Source organism: Rhinichthys klamathensis, unplaced genomic scaffold (assembly GCF_029890125.1).
Source record: "Rhinichthys klamathensis goyatoka isolate OS25496 unplaced genomic scaffold, OSU_Roscu_1.1 h1tg000232l_1, whole genome shotgun sequence".
Lineage (NCBI taxonomy): Eukaryota > Metazoa > Chordata > Actinopteri > Cypriniformes > Leuciscidae > Rhinichthys > Rhinichthys klamathensis.
Window position 1 is genome coordinate 961585 of NW_026606756.1, and position 16292 is coordinate 977876.

At 36.6% G+C, this 16292-nt stretch overlaps 1 protein-coding gene across 1 annotated transcript in view; it reads right to left on the reverse strand.

Moving 5' to 3' along the window:
- Positions 1-6591: 6591 nt before the first annotated feature.
- Positions 6592-16292, reverse strand: part of nfatc3a (nuclear factor of activated T cells 3a) — a 145150-nt gene continuing 135449 nt past the window's right edge. Inside the window, exon 10 of the mRNA XM_056265442.1 lies at positions 6592-7642. Coding sequence (XP_056121417.1) covers positions 7563-7642 — 80 coding nt within the window. The 3' untranslated portion in view covers positions 6592-7562. The remainder of the gene's footprint in view (positions 7643-16292) is intronic.

Consider the following 16292-nt stretch of genomic DNA (forward strand, 5'->3'; position numbering starts at 1 on the left):
TTTATTTGTTTATTGTATTTTTTGGGGCAATTAATTGTATGCTTATTTATTTATTGAGCATTTATTTATTTCTGTATTTATTTTTAAATATGGTAGAGTTGGTCCTCCATAGAGAGAAGCACTGGTATATGAGCAATCAAATTGTTCAACCATACTCTATCAATCAGATGCTAAAAGCAAAGAATAAATGGTGCTAATATACACTCATGGTGTGCTGTAACACTACTGAAAATACCATGATCCTAACCTTAATCTTCATATTAAAATCTCAGATGGACAGACAATGATTCATCTTTTAAGAATTGTTATAATATTGGTTTCCGGAATGCTGGGTTTTTAAAAGCTTTGTTTAAATGTGACGAATAAATAGTGCTCATAAATTACTGTTAAGGTATAATTTTCAGTTAAAACGAGTAGAGGCTTGGACCAAGAAACAGTATTCCTTACATCACTACTTACAGTTTTATTTATTTGCTTTGGTACTATTTTCACAGGTAAGGTGTACATTGTCAAGACTCTTATAAGTACAAAAATTCTAACTGATCACACTTGTAACACAGCTAGTCATTCTTTCAAAACCTGATTGCATGCTTTCATTACAGTTATATACATTTCAGTCCACATAATCATTGTTTCAAACACAAGATTATTGTAATATGTAATAAGAACATTTGTTTTAATTACCGAAACACAACAGTATGATCTTTCAATTTAGCACTTTCCACAATCAATTAATTAAACAGCAAACAATGCAAGATACATGTTTCAATTCACCCTTGTTGCTTAAATAATTACAGTAATACAGGCTACAGTTGCCACATTCGAAAATACACTTATATTACATAACTTATATAATTGAATCCATAATGTTTGTAATAGTAGTATCTATCTAGTGTGTTATCAAAAGGTGTGATGAAGTTATAAAACTGCCATGAGGTTTTGTGCTAGAACAGTTTGCTGGCAATACAGTAAATGTTTTCACTGTGTCATATAACTGTATACTGTAGTTGACTTTACAGATGAAGGGTGAGTTACAGTAATGTGGCAGTCTCTACCATGTCAATCAGTTTACAGTATCACATAGCATACATATTATATTTTATGGCATTTGCCTCCCTTCTTCTAAGTAACTTAGCTGTGTTTATTGCAGCCCTGAGAGGACTACAGACACTCGATTTTTATACTCTCCTTTTCAGTGTACTTACATTTTAAATATGTATTGGTATATAAAGACAGTTTAAACAAATTTGGGAAAAAGGTGTTTTAGAAAAAACCTGCCTACCCTGCCTTTAACCCCCAGTCTTCCAAATTAAGCCAAACAGCAAACATCTGGAATACATTTCATGTGGGCAAGTCTAGGAGGCCGCGTATTACGGTAGCCGAGAGTGCTCAACACGGTGCAACTGAAGAAAACAAATGCAAATAGAAAAACACCCACAAATTAAGAAAACATCTTCATCAGCTCCAAATACTCACAACACAACCAAATACAGAAACGCGCTGCAAATAGCACAGACCACAACGGAAATGTTTCCAGGGGACCCCAATAAGTGACGAACCCGGCTGGGACGTATGGCTGGGACATGCTTATTGCTGTGAGCATCAGAGCCCTTGAGGGCTTTGGAGTGAGTAGGGCATGTGTGTGCCATCATGTAGCCGTTTGGAACACACTTGGTGAAGGGAGCAACAGACAACGTCATTTCCTCATTATTTTCACCTGCGATGTTCCCATGACAACGCAGTCACGGTGTCCATCAGCTGATTAGCTGTTATTACCAGAAATATCTTATTCTTATTGCTGTTAACATAACTATTGCAATAAATATACATTTTATACAAAAAGGTTTTTAAAATATGCATTATATATCCGTTATATATCACTTGAGCACATTGCTGACAGACTGGGCCACCACACTACCTCACTCACAAGATACCAAAAAAATAAGGTAAACATCATCTTTTCTGCTCTAGTATTTATTGTGCGTCCTTACCATTCAGCTTAATAATTGTGTATTTTGAACTACATTTTAAAAATAAATGTATATTACTGTTGAATTCATGTATATTAGGATGCTAAGAGTCAAAACTAATGTGGTAGGCCTTGCTAGCTGCCAATTAGCTAAAATATTAGCAAAAATGTCATTTCCGCAACATGTCTTTACCGCAGCAAATTTAGGTGTTGCAGTAAAGACTTTGTGTTGCGGTAGAGACAAATTTAAGGTTTACATTAAATTACTAATATTCAGTATATTATTAGTACTGAAGCATATATTAGTATATATATAAACATGAATCATCAACTTTAGGAGACAATATTTTTGAAGCAGTTAAAAGAGCAAGAGTTAATTAAAATAGTTATTTACTGCAAAACTGCTACTATCTTTTACACATGCAATACCTTTTGTTTTCTGTAACATGTTTCTTGTTTTTTACAGTAGCCTGTTTTTGATTTCGTGGCAGTTTAACATTGTGTCCTTACCGACACAAGATGTCATTACCGCAGCACTGCTCTATTTTCTTTTTTTTTCTCCACATTTTCATTTGCAAAAAATATTTTTACACTTAAGCTGAGATGATTAACACATTGAAATGGCAACATCTGTCATAAAAAGTTAAATATGTCATCTTTTGTGTGTAAGGAAACAATTGACATCTAAGGTTACTGTACATTTTTTACATGGCATAGAAAAAAACATGAAATTCCCTATTTTGTATATTATTTTATTATATTAGTATTTACAAAACTGTATCAAATTTGAAAAAGCTATTTAAATATATTATTTTTTTATAGAAATTACTAAAGAAAAGTGTATAAAATGAACGTTATTGTAAAGTTGCGGTAAAGACACTTTTTGAGAAGATGACCCGAAAAACATAAAAAATAAACATGTTCCAGATTAAAATCTTAACGACTACATTCTATTTTGTGTACATTTTTATATGTATTACAGACTGTGATGGTTAAAATTGAAATTCATAGAAGTTAAAAATTGGGATAGTCAAAAGTGCCCGTAGTTGCAGAAACACCCATATGCGCTACAAACTAGCGTGTTTATGATTACGATAATAAATTAAAATATAACAAATAACAGTTTGCAATATCATGCTGCAAAACGGACAGTTTTTGGACAGCTAAAATAACTGGAAGCGGATGAGACCGGAAGCCTCGACACAATCAAGTTACAAAAGCTTGATTTTAAAAGTGTGGTGAAAATGTGAAGTAAATCCTGATGAAAGACCATTGTGTACAGCTATTCACTCATTTTAGAAATTTCATTTTTGATGCATGCAGAATTCGGGTCACAATGACAGATTGACACAATAAGAGACATTTGGGCATTTATTCTTTTTATTGATACACTACCTCAGAAGAGCCTATGCCGCACGGTGTTCCCTTTGAATAATTTCAAAAAGCACTGCAGTCTTAAAAATTACAAAATGTTAAATACAAAATGTACATGAAACAACAATACAAGGCTCCGTAAACATCAACTGAACCTGTACTTTTACTTTACAAACCATCCAAGCTACCCAAACTTTAGGAATGACATCCATTTCAAAGTATCAAAAATAGAGTTCTGGTGTCTGCGTTGTCATCTGCATGTAAAATGGGAACACATTGTTCCATCTTTGGTTTCTAAAGAGTGAAAATAGGTGCAAATCGTGGGACCCTGCTTCATCCCAGAACTCCCCATCAGTTTGTTTGTTTGTTTTTCTGTCTTGATTCTCAAAAAACACTATTCCTAAATCAAACTCAAACCATATGACACACATTCTCTAAAATTGAATTTTAACACAAGTTAAGGCTTTCCTATGTATATTTGATAGTTTAAATTAAATAGTCAAAAGTGGCATTAAAAACACCTGTCAATATATGTAAGGGTTTACATACAACAAAATATATATACTTACATACAGTATAGATGCAAGAGTAACAAACGAACCTGCTATTTGTATGTTTGAAAATGTCACACCATCATATTGTCCATCCTTGCATAGCCTAATGTATCAGTGTGGTTTTACACGATTTAAAATTTAAAGGTTTTTAAAGATACAAAAACAAATATTTACAATTCATTGGATACAAACTGACAGAAGCGCATACACACAAAACCGTTAAGACGCTTGCTCTGTGCATGAACAGACACATTTCGACACACAGAACTCTTGTCTGGCATACTACTCTATGAAGAAGCATCTCTACAGCATCTAGTCTAGAGGCATCAAGGTTTTCTTTCTTCCTTTTTTTTCTTATAGGCAGAAGGCAGGTTTATAGTGCATAGCAGTTTTTTTTCTCTTTCAAACATAATTAACAGTCATGGATACAGCTGTCTGTCTCACAAAGACTGAAAGAAAAAATCTTAATTGAATTGTGCCAGTTTTCATGAAAAACAAAAAAACAGTTGCAAAAACAACTGTAATCTCCAAATTAAAATTTTAAGGCAAGAAACCAATACAAATTCATAGATTTGTTAGCATCTGCTCTGGCAGTGTCCGTCGTCTGTGTCCCAAAGAGTGAAGTACAGAGGAAACCTGCCTAAATAGTTTTTGTCCACATGAGAGCAAATTGTGAGCGCTATAATTGTCTAAGATGGGCTGATAGGTTTGGAAGCTGGTTTGATTTTCGACCTTTATGAAAAGTCCAATACAGAAGGGACACAAACTGAGAGCAGCTTGCAAGTCACTCTATAGTAACAGATAATTCACTTGTTGGTTGTCTGGACACAACCTTTTATGGGCCAAAAATAAAAATTATAAGAAAAAAGGTAATTCCCTGACATCAAACCTGCAAATGTTTTTTTTATATTTTTTTATATATATTTTTTTTATTGTCCAAAGCATGTTTATGCATAATTTTTTCTCTGATCAAAGGCACAAAGCAAGTCTCAGCATAGTCAATATATATATATATATATATATATATATATATATATATATATATATATATATACATAGGCTACATATATATATATATGCAGGTCCTTCTAAAAAAATTTGCATATTGTGATAAAGTTAATTATTTTCCATAATGTAATGATAAAATTTAAACTTTCATATATTTTAGATTCATTGCACACCAACTGAAATATTTCAGGTCTTTTATTGTTTTAATACTGATGATTTTGGCATACAGCTCATGAAAACCCAAAATTCCTGTCTCAAAAAATTAGCATATTTCATCCGACCAATAAAAGAAGTGTTTTTAATACAAAAAAAAGAGAGTCAACCTTCAAATAATAATGTTTAGTTATGCACTCAATAGTCAATACTTGGTCGGGAATCCTTTTGCAGAAATGACTGCTTCAATGCGGCGTGGCATGGAGGCAATCAGCCTGTGGCACTGCTGAGGTGTTATGGAGGCCCAGGATGCTTCGATAGCGGCCTTAAGCTCATCCAGAGTGTTGGGTCTTGCGTCTCTCAACTTTCTCTTCACAATATCCCACAGATTCTCTATGGGGTTCAGGTCAGGAGAGTTGGCAGGCCAATTGAGCACAGTAATACCATGGTCAGTAAACCATTTACCAGTGGTTTTGGCACTGTGAGCAGGTGCCAGGTCGTGCTGAAAAATGAAATCTTCATCTCCATAAAGCTTTTCAGCAGATGGAAGCATGAAGTGCTCCAAAATCTCCTGATAGCTAGCTGCATTGACCCTGCCCTTGATAAAACACAGTGCACCAACACCAGCAGCTGACATGGCACCCCAGACCAACACTGACTGTGGGTACTTGACACTGGACTTCAGGCATTTCCTTCTCCCCAGTCTTCCTCCAGACTCTGGCACCTTGATTTCCGAATGACATGCAAAACTGAGCAACAGTCCAGTGCTGCTTCTCTGTAGCCCAGGTCAGGCGCTTCTGCCGCTGTTTCTGGTTCAAAAGTGGCTTGACCTGGGGAATGCGGCACCTGTAGCCCATTTCCTGCACACGCCTGTGCACGGTGGCTCTGGATGTTTCTACTCCAGACTCAGTCCACTGCTTCCGCAGGTCCCCCAAGGTCTGGAATCGGTCCTTCTCCACAATCTTCCTCAGGGTCCGGTCACCTCTTCTCGTTGTGCAGCGTTTTTTGCCACACTTTTTCCTTCCCACAGACTTCCCACTGAGGTGCCTTGATACAGCACTCTGGGAACAGCCTATTTGTTCAGAAATTTCTTTCTGTCTTACCCTCTTGCTTGAGGGTGTCAATGATGGCCTTCTGGATAGCAGTCAGGTCGGCAGTCTTACCCATGATTGCGGTTTTGAGTAATGAAACAGGCTGGGAGTTTTTAAAAGCCTCAGGAATCTTTTGCAGGTGTTTAGAGTTAATTAGTTTATTCAGATGATTAGGTTAATAGCTTGTTTAGAGACCCTTTTCAAGATATGCTAATTTTTTGAGACAGGAATTTTGGGTTTTCATGAACTGTATGCCAAAATCATCAGTATTAAAACAATAAAAGACCTGAAATATTTCAGTTGGTATGCAATGAATCTAAAATATATGAAAGTTTAATTTTTATCATTACATTATGGAAAATAATGAACTTTATCACAATATGCTAATTTTTTGAGAAGGACCTGTATATACATATATACATATATATACCGGTATACATACATATATATATATATATATATGTGGACTTAATTCTCTTCAGACCTTTTGGTCTAAGGTCATGAGTTCATCTTCCCATCAACTGTACAAAACGTGTTATCTTTAGAGCCTAAGAACAATTCCTTTGACTTTTAAAGCACAGCACTGTGAAAGTAAGATTGGACTAACACAATTCACAGCACTCCAGAACACAAGATGAAGCTCAGCTACTTCTAAGTATAAAATACACACACTGGATTTAACCATGTCCTCATTCAAAAAAAGAAAGAAGAAAAAACTAATATAAATTCTCAGCAGAAAACCTGTTAACGATCACAGCTACTATATAAGGCATTTGTTCAACCTGAAGAGGAAATGGGCCAATCATTAAACATTATCTACACAGCTCAGAAAGGTCACAAGACATGTGGAATGTTGCATATTATTACTACAGACTCAGTGCAGCGCCTGAGGGCCCGTCCACTAGAGGGCAGCACTGGGAGAATGTGTACTGAAAAAGGCGGCGTTTCAGCTGGTAAGGCGGCGAAACGTGGGCATCTATCACGGTTCTCGAGCAGCCCTCGGCTATCCCACTAAGGTGACTGTAGAATTGCTGCATATTCCGGTCAGGGACGAGGGTGCTCGACTGCATAGCTAGCCAATCTGAGGGGTGAATCTGCAAGCCGCAAATAATAATACATCATGCTGTCAGAGAGCCCTGAATTATTGGTTTTATTTCCAAGAGAATGAATCCAAGTTTACTCCCACTCAACCATGTCTGCACATGTGTAAAGTACACCTGATTTTGCATACAGTGTATAGCTGTGTTCATGAATCAAGAGTAAGTAATAACAGTTGTTTAAATTGCTTCTGGATCCACGCTGGGGAAGGTGGTTTTTAGCCTATTGGGTTAAAACTCTGGGTGGAATCTCGCCGGCCAGCTCTGGAGTCCTGTGAAGAGTCTCTGTGTCGAGTCTGACGTGGTGTGTTGTGGGCTAGGACTGACTGTGTGCAGATGGAGAGCCCCCATGAGCCCCTGGGGCCTGAGACATGTCTCTGCCTATGATCTCATTCACTGAAAGACACAAAAAGAGACATTATTTACATTTAGTGAAAAAACACTACCGTGGTGGTACACTACCGTTCAAAAGTTTGATTTTGTTTTGTTTTTGAAAGAAGTCTCACTACTAAGGCTGTAAAATATTATTACAATTTAAACTTTTCATTTGAACTTTTAATGTCATTTATTTCTGTGATGTCAAAGCTGAATTTTCAGCATCATTACTCCAGTCTGTAGTGTCAAATGATAAATCATTCTAATATGCTGATCTGGTGCTGCTCAAGAAACATTTCTTAATATTTTTGAGTAAACTGAGATACATTTTTTCAGGATTCTTTGATAAAGTTTAAAGGAACTTATTTGAAATAGAACATGTCCTTTCTGAATAGAAGCATTAATTTCTTAAAAAAAAAAAAAAAAAAAAAATCTTACTACCCCAAACTTTTGAACGGTAGTATGAGCTTTTTCAAGTTCATACTGAGGATTCTAAAAAACATTTCTGCACCTAACCACAGAAAGGCAGTGTTGAGCTATGTAAAGTCGAGTACAGACATCATCCTTGAGGGCTGATAGAAATAAAACACAAATAAAAGGGGGTAGAAAAAAAAAGAACTTTGGTATGCGACTACTCAGAAAACAGTTGTGTGCGAATGTGGGTCTGTGTGCGTGAGGATGTAAGTTCTGACAGCAGCAGTCTCATTAAGATGACCACAACACAGGCTATAAAACCATCCTCCGTTTCTTTTACTACTAGGCTTTAGTGCAGGCAGTTGCATCAGTTCATTATGAGTTTAATGGCCTTTGATTACGTTTCCTCTCGCCTGTTTGGCTTGGGCTTTTAGAGCACTATGAAATGCCTGTATAAAATTTATCCATTGTTAAAACACATGTTCCATCCCAGAAGACAGTGGAGCAACTGTGGTAATTACTTTAGCAGGCAGCGAGACTGATGTTAAGCAAGCAGCAGTTTGTCCCAGCAGGGTTCTGATTAATGCAATGAAAATGTGACCATATCTCCACATGCTCTACTGGATAGTGGATTTTCTCATATAGCATATAACGTCTTGTTTTAGCAAGCACGACGATATTGCTGCCATGACAAAATCAGTCAACGACAATCATAATACAAAAGTTCATCCTATATATATGGGGGGGAAAAAAAACAACAGAGAGAGAGAGAGAGAGAGAGAACTAGGGCAAATACGGTTCATTACTTTGTGGAAAAAATGATTGTTCCTTAGGAGAGATGGCGAGTTTTGACACACTCACCACAACATTCAATCACCAGATTTCCAAGCTTGTGATCGGAGTAAAAAACACATCTATAAAAGGCGATGACAAATCTGAGGGAAAAGCCGAGGAGCAGATAAACAGGCTTGACTGTTGAAGGGGGCCTCAGGTATCATTCATTTGGGAGCCTGCCTCTGCAAGCGAGTTAATAATCCCTGCATTCCTTATCCAGACAAACCATGACTGACTGGGATGGACCATGTTTCACCACATTTTCCAACAGAACTAAAAAAAGGTGAGCTCAGTCATAGTGAACAAATATTGCCAACACAGGATTAGAGCCAAGCTTAAGTAGACGTATATAACGGCATAAACAGTCATTTGGTAAAAAGACATCAAAAGGCAGAGAGCTGGGGTTGGTGATAAAAATAGCATTAAAGGTAAATGAAAGAATATGTGCGTTTAAATGTGAAATATGGCAGAGGGTGTTACAAAAAAGTGGCAGAACACCATATAAGGGACAGTGCTGATCTGCTCGGTAAATCAAAATAATGATCATCTACTATTATAAATAGTCCTTATGTAGGGTGAATATTTAAAGCAGTTGTGTAGTGTGCTTTAGTATGTAACGCTACTGATGTTTGTGATTGCTTACACACGACTCTTTGGTGTTTAAAAAATCTAAAATGTCACGAGAACTAACTATAGCGCCGTCACATTAGTATCGCTCAGGTTAAGCGTGTCACATCTGCATAAGTATTGTAGTTATTTGAGTTTACTGAAGATTATATCTTTTGTTGCTTTGTGCGCAGTCTTTTATTAGTGTTTTTATTCATGTTGATTAGGTTTATGCTGTGTTCGAAGTTTAGCGCTGTTTTGGTACATTTCTCATGTGGTTGATGTTATTATTTTGTGATGGGTTTGTGTGAAAGTTGCATGTCTGAGTGTGTGTGTTGTGTTTCAAATGCCCAGCCGCTGTCACAGATCATCCTGTTGGCGTAGGCGGCTCTTCCTCTTGCATGAACACACTTCACACATGCAGACCTGCACTGGGCTGATTGTGAGTTCTGCTTTAAAAGCCACTCGACGTGCTGTCTACCTCTCACGCCGCACAAACAATCTAACAATCTCACTCACACACACACTGCACAAACCTGCACTGTACAACCTCACACACATTGTAGAAGACTGATACAATTGAAACATACTGAGTAAATATAAATGTCAGCGTCTTCTGCAGACTTTATACAATCATTTGCAACTCTCATCAAAGGTGTTTAAGACATATTAAACAAAATAAATGAATTATAGCGCAAATTCCACTAAATGTGCCATACACAACTAACTTTTGAAGATACTTTTAAAAGCAATAATGAAATAAAAATTATTTGAAATTTGAAAAAAAAAGGGTTAATGGCACAATATGGTTTAATTTAGCGATTGCCATGGAGCATTAAACACGCACACCTAAACATCTGGTAAAGAGAGAAAAAACAAAACTAAAAAAAGTATGTCAGTACACAGTCAGTCAATAAATCCAGACAGCTATTTAATCAGCGTCTGTGGTGTGCCTGTGGTATTGGCAGATTTTTAAGGGTACCGTTTTTTCGAGAAGTCTAAAATGTCATCTGCCACGGTATTTACTCTACTTTGAAGAGGACTTTCCTATTTTAAAAGGTTATTTTCCTGTCTACTCCTAGATCAAAAGCTTTCTTTTCTCACTTTTTCCATTTTGTGTGACACAAAAGAACACTGTAGTGTCTCATGTTCATTCAAACACACACACATACACGCTGCAGTTTCAATGCGTGCTCTCTTTGTTCAACGTTTGGACCAGTTTGGAAAGCAAGTCACCTCACGACAGAGCATCCAAAACTCTGGACTCACAAGTCGTTCCATTCCCATTACTGTGAATAATATAACACAGCACAAAGTACAAATCTCAACAACATATTGAGGGAGTAAATGTCTAAACTGAGACCTGAGCTCTGTCGATATTAGCGATGCATCTGACTCAGTGAAATACGGGAAGCTACTGTGCAATATATCGCAATATAGCAGCAACTGACTTGAGAGGTTTCAACATCGTCTTTCCCCACATGTAAGAAAGCATGATTCATCTCGATCTCTTTCGCATAATGCTTGAGAGTCTCAGCGAAGAGTCTTTAAACGGGATCCTCTGTGGATGAGTGGAAGGGGCCATCCCTTATTAACATATAATATACTGGGTCTGAGTCTGAGAGCTTGCCGACAGCAAGACTCTGAGCTGGGGTAAATGATATTGTTTGACGGTGCTGCCCCAAGACTGTGAATCACTGGACTAGCCGCTGCACTGGCTGACCGTTAACCAAGGCACTTTCAAGATGTCTGTCACTTTCTGAATGACCACAAATGGGCAATAATAATGACTAAATGGTTACTGGATCAAACAATTTTTTTTTCTTTTAACTTAAGGGAAATACAAACAGTTGATCCCACACAAGCTAGCCCTACTGAGTGACAGCTTAATTTAAGCTAAATTTGCAACCCTTTTACCAATTCTGGGATAGTTTTATAAATGTTGTGCATTTTACTTGAATGTATATTGTTAAAAAATAACAAATCAAATAAACTAACATTTTAAACTGTATTTAAAAATGAACAGAGTTGCAAAATTGCAAAAGTTAAAAAAATGAACCCATTTCCTAAAACAGGAACTATAAAATGTAATTCCATTGTAGGTGAGATCCTGATGATATATATATTTTTGTTCTATTTTCAAAGCAGTGACTGTGTTGTGTTATGATGGAAAGTATTATGCTAGGTAAGACTGACCTCACCAGCCAGAGCAACTGATAGAGAACATCCATTTCCATTTAGGAAAAAAAAGTCAGATGTTTAAATGAACTGATCTGTAGCTTCAAAATTACAGAGAGTAAAATGTGAAATCTAGACTGTTTGATGTCAGGTGCTTTTTTGATTTTTCAACCCCTTATGACCTCGGCAACAATGTACAGTAAACTACACAACTCTAAAAAAGAGAGTGCAAGTAAGAGAGGCAAACGGTGGCTGAGAGAGCACAAGGGAGCAGTTAGTTTGATCTGTGAATCATATTGTGGATTCCCCATCTAAAGAGTCAGCCAGTGATTCACCCCCATTTTCTTTGACCAGAGGCTTTCTTTAACATGTTTTACATGATTAGTCACTCGCTTTAACGATCAATATAGCATAGAAAAACTGCATACCAGTGTAGGTGCCGTAAAAAAACTAAAGCCAATCGTCGCGTTTTAATGCGTTTTTCAATTATGGAAAATAAATAAACAAATACTTAGAAAGAGCTCTTCAAGTGAGTAGATTAGCCCAGGTGAATAAAACAAAATGTTCCTAATGAAAGTTCGGGAGGAGCACGTTCTTATAACTAAGATGATGAGATCAAAGCACCAAGTGCATACACAGCCACATGCTGCACTCCTTACAATAATTATTCTGGCCTCCCTCCTCTGCCCATATACACATTTTCTTTTTAGAACTAGATTCATAAAGGAACTTTGAATCAGTAATTTAGAGATAGAAAGTGGATAAAAGTTGCCAACAAAACAAATAAATGCAAAATTCAAATTATGCCATTTGAAACAGAATTATCTAGTACATTTAACCATTTAGCAGACACTTATCCAAATCAACGTACAAATAAGAAAAGACAAGCAATTTATCAAAAATATTAGCAGTGTAACAATATCGAACTTAACTTTAAAACAATTTTCTCACCCTCGTGCCGTTTCAAAACCTGTATCCAATATTTATTTACCTGTTCTTTCTTCATAAAAGAAGATTTTTGAAAAATGTCTTGAAATTGTAATTTTTTTAAAAGGCATTAAACCTGTGAGGTTACAAATATTCATCAAAATATCTTTTTGCTACACAGAAGACAGAAAATGAATTTTCATTTTGGGTGAACAAAACAACAGTACAGAAAAAAATATATGAAACAGAAAGAACGTTTTATTACCCACTCAAAATATACACATAATAAGTAGGGCCCTATGAAATCAGTTTTATTTTTTCCCAAATTCCATTAAAATATTTTGGGAATTAAATTTTAGTAATCAAAAAGCATGTCTAATTAACTTAAATCGTAGAACTTATACAATTTAACATCAATTTATTAAAAGTTTAACAAAAAATACTTGTTTAGGGCCCTATGTAAAACGTTTTATTTTTCTTCTCAAATTTCGTTTTAAATTTTCATTTTTCCAAATTCTTTGTTTTCTGGATTCCATTTTAATGGTTGAGTTAAATTTTAATAATCAAAAAGCATGTCTAATTGTTTTTTTTAAACTAATATTAATAACAAATATTATAATAATTTTTTTTGGTGACATTTTTCTATGAAATGTTTTTTTCCCCCCAGAAAAATTAAATTTTTGTATTTTTTTTTCTGGCAATCAAATATTGGCATAAAACATTTATTTCATTTATCTTTTAATCGTAAGAAATTAAACTTTTTTTTGTCAAACAAAGTGCTGCACAACAGAGCTTTACTCTTAAAATTAAAATGGAAGAACAATTGTGATTATCCCTTAAAAGATAAAGCTTTAATCATAATTTATTATTATTAGTGTTAGTATTATTATTACATTGAGACGTAGCTAAATTCTACTGTACAACTTTAATATATTTCTGTCACAATTTCAAGCTAAACTTTTTTTTATGGGTTGCCGTGAAGACCTTGTGTTTGTGTGTTTATGATATATGATGATAGTTTTATCAAATGAAACGGTAAAATGCTCATGAAGTGACTCTCAGAGTGGCTTTGGAGATGAAGTTCATGCATTCATGTAGTGGCAGAGGCTGAAAACACCGCAAGCGTCACGCGTGCTTCAGTGCGTGTGTGTGTGTGTGTGTGTGGGGGGGGGGGGGGCAAATGAAATCACGCGTCTACTACATTCATTCACACAGAGACACGCAGAACATGTAGGATTCGTATTTAAATAGTATTTTTGTAGTTTAATATTCACAGACACTGGTCTATATAGCAATTTTATTTAAGTGTACTGCCCTGCTTTTTATTAATTCATCAAAAATGTGTTCATCAAATTCCATATTATACAGTAAATTCAGTTTTTATGACTGGATTCCGCGATTCCGTCTGTGTTTTTCGCATCGCGGAAATCATAGTGCACTAAATAAGGTGAAAATGTCATGCAAGAGAATGAATAAGTCTGAGTTGGAGTTTCCTAGTCAGGGAGCGCACCCTTGTCACATCAATTCCCAAGGATCTTTGCACCATGCCACATCTCTGCAGCCAAACACCACAGCATTGCAAACTGGACCGACCACAAGCCGCTGCACGCCTCCACCAAGACCTCAGAATTATGCTCCTGAAACTAATTGTATGGAAAGATGACACAAAACCAGGTTTCCACTGGATTCAGAAGAGTTCTCTGATTGTGTTTAACGAGCTGTATTTGGCCCAGAGCTCTGTTTTTTTCCCTTCCACACTCTCTTTTTCCCCCAGAGATGAGAGGAGTTGTGTTATTAATTTGACAGTCATTTACCACTGGCTAAAGACTACAGACCTGGGATATGTTGCACAATGAAGTTTCCGTACCCACAAACGGAAAGAGGGAAACAGACACAAGTAACAGATGAGGGCAGCACATGATATGAGGATACATTATAAGGAGCAGTTCATAAAAACTGATTATTGTTACTTTAGTAAATTCCACGTTAAAACTAACTTTCATCCAATGGCGGAACAGACTGACACTGAGATATTAGCTCTGGGTTTGTGTGTGTGTATACAGTACGACATGGATACGGGACCCGAAGACAGCAGGCTTTTGCCTATTATTAACCCAGATCAGAGCACTCATGCCGGGGTGGCAGCTGCACACAGACGTCCACGAGAACAAAGCAGCACAAGCACACTCCTGCGTACACATCTCAAATACAGACCTCTGGGAGGAAATTCATTAAATACAATTGACATTAAAAAGAGAGGAGAGGAGAGGAGAGAAGAGATGAGGCAAGAGAAAAGAGAAGTGACTAAGACTAGAGTAAGTACTGACACACACTGTTCCTCCTGTTCAGCATGAGGGAACTAATCCAAACTCATCAGGGAAAATATGGCACCCAACTCCCTATGCTCGCCTAACACGGACACACACACACACACACACACGGCCTGGCCCCCTCAGCACATAAGCAGTCTACATTTAATCATGGATATCATGTTGAGAGATAAATGCAGTGGTACGAATAGTAGACTGCTCAAATTACAATACTCTTTTAATAACTATATTCTATTCCTTCTATGACCTTTCTGTTTGAGAGTGTGTGTGTGTTTGTGTCAATTCCCTGCTTTTTTGTCATCCATCTGTCAGTCTGTCTGTAGCCCCTCCCCAACACCACCTGCAAAGAGTCTTTGACATCACCTGTGCCATCTGTTCACACACACAAACACACACACCGCCGTATTTGTCCATGAAAAACCCAAACAGCCCTTTAATATTAGCTTTCTATATAAATAAACTTTAATCCATCCAGTTGTAGCACTGGCTCCATGCAGACCTGAAATAAAAACAACAGGACCAGAATATCAGGTGCGATTCCCGCCTACCACAATTTGCTAGTAAGCACTATTAAAACCAGTTTAACCAGTATCAAAACAGCTTTGGAAATGAAAGCCGGTGCGATTTGTAAATAAACACAATGTTTTAAACGATCACAGAAATCACACAACTCCCAGAATGCACTACCACTGACAGAGTGACAGCCACTGAATTCTGCTGAAAAGTGATTCATCAAATGGAACTAAAGTATCTGGGGCCATAAAAGTGCCAGGAAAGTGTGATTAAGAACTGCAGTCTGACTGATACATAAACTTACATTTAAATCTAGTGAAACTCTCAGCCAGCTGCAGGGCGCTTACAGTTAACCATAAAAAGTGATGCATGACTCTTATGAACAGACACGAGACAAGACAGCAAGAAAAATTAAAACGTTGAGTCTATACTTGAATGCAATAAACAATCATAATTATGACATGATACATATTAATATATGGGCTATGGTAAATAAATAAATGCCATTTGAGATTTTTTTTAAATTTATCAGCGTTTTTCTAAATAGTGTTTATAAATTTGCAGTTTATTCAAATAGGCCAAGCGTAATGCTTTAGCAAAACATGCTGTACATTTCAATAACAGTGGTAGCTGTATGTTGACGTGAAAGAAGGTTTATGTCAGTGACTGGAGCTGTGTTCTGTTCTATTTGCAGTTCATTTCTGACCTCCTTAACAACTCGACAGTGCTCAAGAGCTTCAGTCAGAATGACACAGACCCTATTTATAGTGTGTTCTTTAGGGAGGATACAGTCTCTGGTGGAATCAGTTCACAATTTCACTTTAAAAAAGGTTCAACTTCATCCCATCTCACACACTGACTGCATGAGG